This window comes from Colias philodice, chromosome 7 (genome assembly GCF_061535455.1).
Source record: "Colias philodice isolate Cphi_HAF_F1 chromosome 7, ilColPhil1 Martin Lab GWU primary, whole genome shotgun sequence".
Lineage (NCBI taxonomy): Eukaryota > Metazoa > Arthropoda > Insecta > Lepidoptera > Pieridae > Colias > Colias philodice.
The window spans coordinates 11,019,474-11,030,031 of record NC_143092.1 but is presented as its reverse complement, the minus strand read 5'-3'; the positions used below and the strand labels follow the sequence as shown (position 1 = coordinate 11,030,031).

The following is a 10,558-nucleotide window of genomic DNA, read 5'->3' as shown; positions in this document are numbered from 1 at the left end:
TTAATAAATAATCAGTCTTACCTCGCCTATGTTTGTGCTATTGTGAATACTGTGTTTGAGATAGTTTTTAACGATGACTTCATATTAACATCCATATGACTGTTTTTCAAATGTCTTGATAAATCACTGGTACGGTAGAAACCTTTGGAACAATGCTGACACACATAAGGGGTATGTTTTGAATGCTGTTTTAATAAATGGAATTCTAATCTAGGAGCCGTCGGGAAGGTTTTCATACAATCGCCTATTGAACATTTGAATTTATCTGTATTTTCATGTTTGAAGAACATATGGTACTTCAATGCTCCCTTTACAGCGAAGGACATGTTGCAAGTGGGGCATGTGTAAGGCCTTTCCCCGGTATGCTTCCGTAAGTGCACTTCTAAATTGGAGAATGTTTTCAAACATATTGTGCACTGGCCTGACTTCTCAGAATGCACTCTTCTTATATGCGTCTGCAGGTTGCCTTTCATGGAGAATGTCATGCCGCAAAAACTGCAAACATTCCTTTTCTCATTTTTATGAAGGCTCATATGAACTCGCAAACTCGATTTTGTTTTTAAGGATTTATTACATAGATGACAAGTGAATTTCCTCTCATCACTGTGGACACTCTGGTGTTTGACGACGAGATTGCGGTGCGCGAATTTCTTGTTGCAAATTGGACAAGCGTAGGGTTTCAAACCTGTGTGAGTGGTTTGGTGGCGGTTCCTTGAAGTCAACTGCTTGAACCGTTTCGGACAGTACATACAAGCGAACGGTGTCTCATTTGTGTGAACTCGTATGTGCGTGATGATATCATTTTTACTAAAGAAGCTATTGCCACATTTTTCACAAGTGAATTTACGTTCTCTCACAGAATGATAAACATCAATGTGGCGTTTGAGATTCCCTTTGGAGGGGAATTTCGCGTCGCAATGTTCACAGGCGAAGGGTTTCTCTTTTGTGTGTACACGCATGTGTATTTCTAGAGCTGACTGACTTTTCGTCATAAGACCACAGACTACACATTGAGCTGGACCACTGTTGCTCTGTTTTTTACGAGTTCTTCTTACCGCTTTCTGTTCACTCTTTGACAGTTCTGTTGCATCGTTCTCAGTATTACTTACATCAGTCGTAGGATCTAGCAAAGGTTTGAAATCAAAATCATGTTCTGTGCAATGTCCCTCATCTAGAATGTCATCTAACTTTGTATCACAAAGGTTAACTTCTTCTTTTTCTATTTTTAATTCTATGGAAGAGAACAAATCAATCGGGCTAACGCAGCGTAAGGCTTTGTCCGAAGCCTCACATTTTAGAACAAATTGATAGGACGAGTTAAGATCGATTGTACACTCCTCACATAACTTCGTCGGTAGATCATCTTCTTCTGATATCAATATATTTACTAAACGAGTAACTTTATCACAATAACGTATTTCATTTGATTCATTTGTAAAAAGAGATGTTACGCCGGGATTCTCAAGACAAATTCTGCAGATATTCTCCATTGTTTTGTACTGCAAACGGGTGGGTACGTCAAGCATCCGCAAAAATAATTTTCTATGCCATCAAGGCGATTATATTGTTATTTATTTCCCGTTTTAAAGCAAATTAAAGTTTTATTTTATTAGCATCAACTTTTTTGTGATTGATTTATTTACGTCAATTATGACAATGTCATTTGAGCATTTTGACGTATTTGTTTGTTGACACAAAACTGCGTTCACATATTTTTATCCATTTTAATTATAGATTTGGATTATTAAAATAAACACAAAAATATACAGTGTGTCCGGACATGACATACCGATATTTGAAGGGGCTATTCTCCAGGTATTTTTATCGACAATTCAACCCCTCTACAGTCCCCTACCTCACCCCCTTCAAAATGGCAAACCTATCAATTTGGATAGTGAATTTATGAAAATTGTAATAACTTCGAAAGTGAGTGTCACAAAATACTAAATTTGGTTTTATTTGAACAATAACAAGTTATTCTAGGGACCACTAAACAAATTTAATTGATAAGAGTGATGAAACATACTTTAAAAAATTCGAAAACCATTTTGAGGGGGGTGAGGTAGGGGACTGTAGAGGGGTTGAATTGTCGATAAAAATACCTGGAGAATAGCCCCTTCAAATATCGGTATGTCATGTCCGGACACACTGTATAGACTTCCAATGCGATACAAAACGATGTTAAAATTATCCACAAATATGTTTGTAAAATTCTAGTCAAAAGAAACAAGCGTAAACTAAGGAAAATCAAGCTTTTAGCCATCAATTGGCATAATTTTAAGATGTATTCATACAACATAATATCATTTTGCCGCTAATTGTGTACATAGCTGCTAGCTGTAGTGATCAAATATTAACTCAGGCCCCGGAACCACAGACACAATAGAAAATCTATTGTGTCTGGGACCGATCGGGCCGCTTGGGGCTCAATGGGATATTAAATAATTCCCTATTATATGTACCTAACGTACTAGCTGTTACCTGCGACGTCACCTGCGGGGTAACCTGGCTAAAAGTAGCCTATTTGCTATGTAACTATACAAAAGCTAAGTTTGCATTAACCCATTGACCACCGAGCGGCCCGATCGGGCCGAGACACAATAGATTTTCTATTGTGTCTGTGATCCGAGGACTGACGGATTAAATAAACAAACTTGACATTGGATCATACATATTATAAAATAAAAGACTTTTATATGTTAAGCATTTAAATTTGTTTTTATGTGTACCTAATTTATGTCTCACATAGTCACTTTTTCTATAAAATGCTCTAGAACACAAATCACAAGGGAATGGCTTTTCTATGGAATGAAATTTTGCCATGTGATAGTCAAGCATTTGTTTCACTGGGAATATTGCTTCACAGCCATTTTCTGCACATTTATATTTGTTGTCTTTGTGCTTGTAATTTATATGCCTAACTAAGCCTTTCTTATCAAAGAAGGAACTAGAACAATATTCACATTTCAGTCCTCTGTAATCATTATGCTTCCACATGTGCATTTCTATATTGGATGCATACTGGGAGCATACATTACAAAATCCTGATTGAGCAGAATGCTTGCGTTTGATGTGGACAACTAAATTGTTCTTTTGAAAGAACACTTTCTTGCACAGATCACAAACATACTCTGTGTTTTTACTCTCATGTTGTCGTATATAATGTGTCTTTAAATTAAACTTATGCTTGAATTTCAAATTGCAAACTACACAAGTGTAATTCTTTTCTCCACTGTGTACCTTGGTATGTACGGTTAATTCAGATTTGGTACGGAAATTCTTTTGGCATAAACTGCATTTGTAAGGTTTTTCTCCTGTGTGTGTTCTTTTGTGTCGAGTTAATGATCCTAACTGTGAGAATTGGGCGGGACATAATTTACAAGCATATGGAGTTTCGCCTGTATGTATGCGTGTGTGAGTTTGTAAACACTTTTTTGTGAAGAATCGCTTCCCACAATTTTCACAGACAAAATTACGAATTCTACATTTGGTGTGATTAGTTTCTGTATGTCGTTTTAATCCTGCTGGATCTTTATATTTCTTATCGCAAAGGGAGCATTGAAAGGCACGCCTATCAGAATGTGCTCTCATGTGTGCCAATAATGCAGAATTATTAATACATGACTTGTCACAAGTCGGGCAATGAACTGGTCCTCGATAAGTGTTTACTTTTTTTCGGGATTTCTTCCTGATTCGTTTCACAGAATAGAGTATCTTTTCGCTCACAACAGATGTTTCCCTATTTTCTAATAAGGGGGAGTTAATCCTTTCATCGTCACTTGTAGTTGTATGCTCACTTTTGTATTCATATGAAATATTTGAATCCTCATCCTCAATCATTTTGTTGTCATCAGCGTGTATCGTTAGCTGTAACGAGCGCAGTTTTTCATCTGCCGATTCGCATTGCAGTATAAAATCATACGATTTGCATAGTTGAATATGACAAGTAGAACAAATTACTTTGGGGAGAGTATCATCCTCTTCAATATTAACTTTAGATTTATTACAGCAATACATTATTTTAGTGCTCGTTTTCAATTCTTCGTTCTTGTCAAAAATATGGATCGTTCCTTCATTTTCACAACATAAGCGACATACTTTTGAGCGCATTTTGTTCGATTTAATGAATAAATAAAATAATATGTTTATAATAAAAAAAATTTGAAAGAAACAATCACAGAGTACATTGAATTATTATATTATGTAAACAATAACAGTGTTTTGAAATTTGACTTGTGATTTGTGAAAAACTAAATGACTTCAGACATCTGTCAAACGTCATTGCTCCGAGCAAACGTCACATTGGCGATTTTTTTTTTAACACAGAGTATATAAAAAAGAGGTAAGCCGCGTATAAACTAAGCGCGGCAAACCATCGAACATAGGCGCGCGCGGCGGCCGCGCACTATGTAGACGGGATCGCCGCGCGCGGCGACGCGAACATTGCCGCGCTCGAACGTGCCGCGGGGCGATCCGCTCACTGTCGGTTTTTGAGACCGCATCAAAGGAGCTTCAGGCGTTCGCTCGCGCGCCGTGTGGACGGTTTGTAGTTTTGGTGATTCGGCTCGCGCGGCGTCTACGTAAAAATGGACAACGAAAAGTGCCGTTTACTAATACAATTGTATGGCGCTAATTAATTTTTGTGGAACAGCAAATCCTCCCAATACCACAATAAATCGCTGAGGTATGATGTGTGGGTAGAAATCAGTAAGAAAATGGATATACCTATTCCTGACTTGAAAAAGAAAATGACTACACTTTTGGCGTCCTACAGAAGAGATGTTCGTGATGGATCGCCTGCCGCGCGCGGCAACTACGTTCAACTTAAAATATATCTACATATTGGCTCGCGCAGCAAATGAACGTCAACTCTGGTCGAACATTGGCTCGCGCGGCTGCCGCGCTTAATTTATACGCACCTGTACAAGTAATGATGCTATATGGAATATGCATGATTTTTTTTATCCGATAGTTTACAACATTTTATCTTAGGGAGAAAAATTTTGCAGCCAAAAAGTAATTAGAAGTATATAAAAAAAACGTTTTAAAAAACCTCACTCAAATCGACATTAATTAAATTATTCAAAGTTAGGTAGGTACATGCAATACTGTCATGTGGAACTGCTTTCAAAATTCTGTTTTTGAATAATTTCACAGTTTCACAGGTTCAGAAGACACAGTTAACTACATGGCTATAGAATAGAATTACCGACCGGTTTGTCGTCAACTCAAGTTTACTTAAAAAACACAGGGTACACTATTTATAATAATTGTGAAGTAGTTTTCAGTACACAGGATGTAATAGTGATAGCTAGTGGTTTATTTATTTAATATGCAGGATGTATGTATTAATAAAATAAAACAAAATTTAAATGTTGTTTTATAAAATAATTGTTTATTTTCCACCATTATTTGCTACATATACATTTAATGACCCAGGCTCCTAATATAGTTATAAACTGATTCATTTATATCTTTAAACAATCGAAGAAAAATAGCATTAGGTACACCAAAAATCTGTACATTTGTCAATCAGATATTGTTTTCTACTTCTATTATATTTTCATCTTTTAATAGCAAAATCCTTGTGTGCAAGCTGAATAGAGCACATATGTCTGAATAATTTTCCTCTATGTAGTAGTAGGTATTCATTATCCCCATCTGGAGACACCTATGAGTATAATGAGTTCAAATACAACCCACTTTATTTTCTTTGTACTTATCCATTATTTTTTCAACTAAATAACTTTATCTTCTAATAAGTTCATCAATAGTTTTCCCTAATAATTAATCAAAGTAACTGTACGAATGGTCACGGAAGGTCTGCATGAAGTTTTACGCGCATGTTCATCGGCCTGGGGTTTTTTAATGGAAAGTCCATGTCTTTTCTTAAAACCAAGAAACCAGTCCTCTCCAGGGATCCCATCTTTAAACGGAGTTTTGATATTATTATCAACCACGTATTGGCTAACCAATTCAATCACTTCCTTGCGCGTTAACCCAAACCCTGATTTTTCCATTACGTGGAGATTTTTTGCAAGCGTTTCTTCCACATCTGTCGGCAATGCAGTACACCTGCCTAAGGTTTTAGACTTTAAACCATTGCGATCATATACACGGTTAACAATTGTTGTTCTTGGTATATTATAAAGTTTTGATGCGGCGTATGCAGATATTGTTCCATTTTTTACTGCATTGACAGCCTCATTTAATTTATCATTATCATATCTGCATCTATTAGATTTTCTTATATAGTTTCGCGGCATGTTTTATCATACATTCCTGCAACAGTCAAACAATAAGAAGTCAATACTTATTACAATTAAAGAGAAAGAGACGTATACAAATCGCATGAAATTTTATTAGTCTAGAATATTAGGTATAATATAATAAAAAGAAAATATTTAAATGTTTATTTGTTTGTGATAATAATAATATTATGGTTTCAAAAACTAAAAGACCGATTTAAAATTTAAAATTGTAGTAGGTAGTAGGTACAGAACAGTCAGTCACTTTTTTCATCTTATGCAAGTATAATTATTATAAATTAATCAAAATTATGTCAAAATGTTGGTCACTCCTCACACGGAGGAAGAGAAACGTATGTTCCTCTTTCACCGTCAAAAGTGAGCCTCTTACATGCTCTTACCCCAGCTATTGTTTTTGGAGGCTAGGATTTTCGAGCGAAAGAAACTCACATAATTAGTTGTTTCTTAACTAAAATGATAAATAAAAGAAATACTTACAGTTTTCTCCATGTATCAGTATATTTAAAATATTTCTAGTTCTCTTTTATCACTAAAATATTATGGGTTCGCAAAAAAACGAGCCAACTTGGTGTTAGTCGTCGTCACAGAGTCGTCGACCGTCGTCGAATTCGCAACTGTCATCTGTCAAATTTGTTTACATTTTTGAGTTCAGAGTTGTCTGTGTATGATCCTGAGCTTAAAGGCTTATTACACTACCCGATATGAAGGGCCCTGCATCTAGGGTGGGCGTGTTCCCTAGTTAGTGTGGCGCTTATTACACTTCTCTGCGAATTGGGCCCTAACTCAGTTTATACGCGAATGTCTAGAGAGATAAACGTATTGTTGCATTTTACATTATGCCGCCGTCAGTATCGAAACTTCAAAAAGTTGCTGTAGCAGTGGCAACCGTTGACGCAATAACAAATATTAAAAAAAGAAGAGAAAGATCTGGGTGAAAGAGTATTTGCGGTTACGTGAAAAGCTTTCAAATATGCAAATACTAAGCGTGCTTGAACCGGGAGTTTTAATGAATTAATTAGAGTAGGTGCAGAACAATTTGAACACTTGTTGAGTTTTAAAACAATTAAATAAACAATTGATTTAATCAATTTATTTATTTGTTAACATGGCGGTGTGATCACAAACATTTGGAACTTCCCTTTTAAGTTATATAAACCTGTAGTAGGGAAGTTTGGTGACACCTTACATACAAAAGCAACCACTCCACGCAACAGTCGCGCGGCAACTGAGCTCCCTAACCGCCCTAAACGTTATTACATCACCCAATCTGCAGGGCGCTTAGGGAGCTAGGCAGATCGGGCCGACCCGATCGCCCTAAATCGGGACACTGGCCTTTGCCACACTAGACGGAAACTCCGTCGCCGAACTTCCGCGGCGGAACGCCAATACATGTTATTGCATATAAAATACAAATAACGGGCACACTACGCGGAAGATCGGTCGTTCCGTCGCGGATGATCCCGCGTTCCGAGCGGACCGTCACTCGCTCGCGTCTGATCGGTCGTCCGCGCACCGATCTTCCGTCAGCGTAAGATCGGCAACGTCGCATTACAGGTATTTGTATGCATCGCGCCACATTCAGCGGATAACTCGCAGTGACGACGCACGCACAGGATGTTTGACACTGAACGATTTTAAAGCGCAGGCAGCCGACTGATGATCTGCCACTGAATATTCAGTGTGGCTGGTACCATATAGAACGGATTGACCGCCGCGGAAGTTCGGCGACGGAGTTTCCGTCTAGTGTGTCAAAGGCCTAACTCCCTAAGTCTTATTACACCACTCTTAGTTAGGGTTAGGCCTTTGACACACTAGACGGAAACTCCGTCGCCGAACTTCCGCGGCGGTCAATCCGTTCTATACGGTACCAGCCACACTGAATATTCAGTGGCAGATCATCAGTCGGCTAACTGCCCTTATACGGTGTGGTCGTCACTGCGAGTTATCCGCTGAATGTGGCGCGATGCATACAAATACCTGTAATGCAACGTTGCCGATCTTACGCTGACGGAAGATCGGTGCGCGGACGACCGATCAGACGCGAGCGAGTGACGGTCCGCTCGGAACGCGGGATCATCCGCGACGGAACGACCGATCTTCCGCGTAGTGTGCCCGTTATTTGTATTTTATATGCAATAACATGTATTGGCGTTCCGCCGCGGAAGTTCGGCGACGGAGTTTCCGTCTAGTGTGGCAAAGGCCTAAGGGTCCCTAAAAATTGGGTGGTCTAATAAGCCTTTTAGGTCCTGAGAAGGTCCTGAGGTATGGTCTGTGCTACGTAGCGACATCTACTCAAAACCGCTCAAACTAATTCGCCTTCACTGTTTTATCGACGGAAAGTACATATAGACTGGGGTAGAAGCCTTTAAAAATAATGAAAAGATAAAAAAAATCGCAGTCGGATGAAACCTATTAGAAAAGGAGAAGAATGTGATGAAAATAAAAGGAAAAATAAATTACGGTCAATCCGAGTTCGGGAAGTGGGAGGGGGGAGCTTTTAAGAGAAAAAAATGGTTTCTCCTGATTTCCGACAAAACTACAAGTCCTATAGAAAAAAGTTCAATGGCAAAGTTGTAGGTAATTAAAAGTTCTACAACTTTTGTATTCACAATTTTTTCACATAACCTCAAAATTTAGGTGAAAAATTCAAAAAACCAAGTTTTTGGTCTTTTATTTTTATCTACTTCAAAATTTATTTTTTTTCTACGAAATTTGGTGGAAACTTACTTTATTATGTCCCAAATACACTGTAATTTATTTGATTGAAAATATTTATTTTTTCGCCTTATTTTGAATTAATACCAAAAAAACAACCTAATTTTCAATCGAAAAGTCACCCGTCAAAATATCAGCTTTTTTCAAAAACTTGGGGTGCCTTTTATTCATTGAAATCTCTACTTTCATATGGTGTAAAAAAAAATAAACACCACCATAGTAAATGTTCTCAGGAAATGCATACAAACAGTGTGAAAATTAGCTTTTACTAAATCAGGCACACTTCTTGAACCCTATATCTTCTCTTGTATCGGCTTTTCGGTAATATTTCAAAAGAAAAATAATTATCTGTTCTAAGTTTAATATTTTACAGCATATTCAAAAGCAAAATGATGTCGATAAAAACATTTCAGGTAGTTCGAGAAGTGTGCCTGATTTAGTAAAAGCTAATTTTCACACTGTTTGTATGCATTTCCTGAGAACATTTACTATGGTGGTGTTTATTTTTTTTACACCATATGAAAGTAGAGATTTCAATGAATAAAAGGCACCCCAAGTTTTTGAAAAAAGCTGATATTTTGACGGGTGACTTTTCGATTGAAAATTAGGTTGTTTTTTTGGTATTAATTCAAAATAAGGCGAAAAAATAAATATTTTCAATCAAATAAATTACAGTGTATTTAGGACATAATAAAGTAAGTTTCCACCAAATTTCGTAGAAAAATAATAAATTTTGAAGTAGATAAAAATAAAAGACCAAAAACTTGGTTTTTTGAATTTTTCACCTAAATTTTGAGGTTATGTGAAAAAATTGTGAATACAAAAGTTGTAGAACTTTTAGTTACCTACAACTTTGCCATTGAACTTTTTTCTATAGGACTTGTAGTTTTGTCGGAAATCGAGAGAAACCATTTTTTTCTCTTAAAAGCTCCCCCCTCCCGCTTCCCGAACTCGGATTGACCGTAATTTATTTTTCCATACATTTTTATCATATTCCGCTCCTTTTCTAATGGGTTTCATCCGACTGCGATTTTTTTTTGTTTCAAAAATTATCTACTCTAGTCTAATAGTCAATTAGTCAAATCATAGAGTACCTATATTATATTATACGGGAAAGTCAAATAGTCAAGAAGCTTATGTCTTACACTGGAGATTTCAGTATGAACATTAACTTGTAACAAGAAAATATGACTTTGAATGACGCCTGTATGGTTTTTTTCCCTTTCACACCTAACTTGGCAAGTGGGCTACACAAAAAAACAATCTTCACTATTTTCACGTCTCACAATTTTATTTACTTTCTAAGGACTTGCTACCATGATCAGTAGGTATCTTTACAACCAACAAAATGTAAGTTGGCAATTTCTAAAGATGTCACACCTCACCAAAGCCATCGCTGTATACGACGAATAATCGTTTCAAAAATAAAAGATTATTGCATTAACTATTTATTTAATAGGTTTTACTAATCAAGTGTTTATCACAGTCCAAGAAGAAAGTAATTTAGATAAAAAACAGAAATAGAGAAATGAAGTAATTTACAGAGAACAAATTGAGAAATAAAACAATAGATC

General features: G+C 36.8%; 2 protein-coding genes and 1 long non-coding RNA gene across 3 annotated transcripts; all 3 read right to left on the bottom strand.

Annotated features, from left to right (window-relative positions):
• LOC149487362 (uncharacterized) lies at positions 1 to 1,742 on the bottom strand. Its single transcript, XM_089697619.1, has one exon. The coding sequence runs from the start codon at positions 1,524 to 1,526 to the stop codon at positions 27 to 29; it is 1,500 nt and encodes a 499-aa protein (XP_089553745.1). The 5' UTR covers positions 1,527 to 1,742; the 3' UTR covers positions 1 to 26.
• Positions 1,743 to 2,640: 898 nt separating this feature from the next.
• LOC149487361 (uncharacterized) lies at positions 2,641 to 4,260 on the bottom strand. Its single transcript, XM_089697313.1, has one exon. It carries the CDS (start codon positions 4,108 to 4,110, stop codon positions 2,641 to 2,643), a length of 1,470 nt encoding a protein of 489 aa, XP_089553439.1. The 5' UTR covers positions 4,111 to 4,260.
• A 1,107-nt stretch (positions 4,261 to 5,367) lies between these two features.
• LOC149487360 (uncharacterized) lies at positions 5,368 to 6,852 on the bottom strand. The gene is made up of 2 exons (XR_016315910.1): positions 6,747 to 6,852; positions 5,368 to 6,282 (listed from the first exon to the last, which is right to left on the bottom strand). It is a non-coding gene; the product is annotated as an uncharacterized LOC149487360 (long non-coding RNA).
• Between the last annotated feature and the right edge of the window lie 3,706 nt (positions 6,853 to 10,558).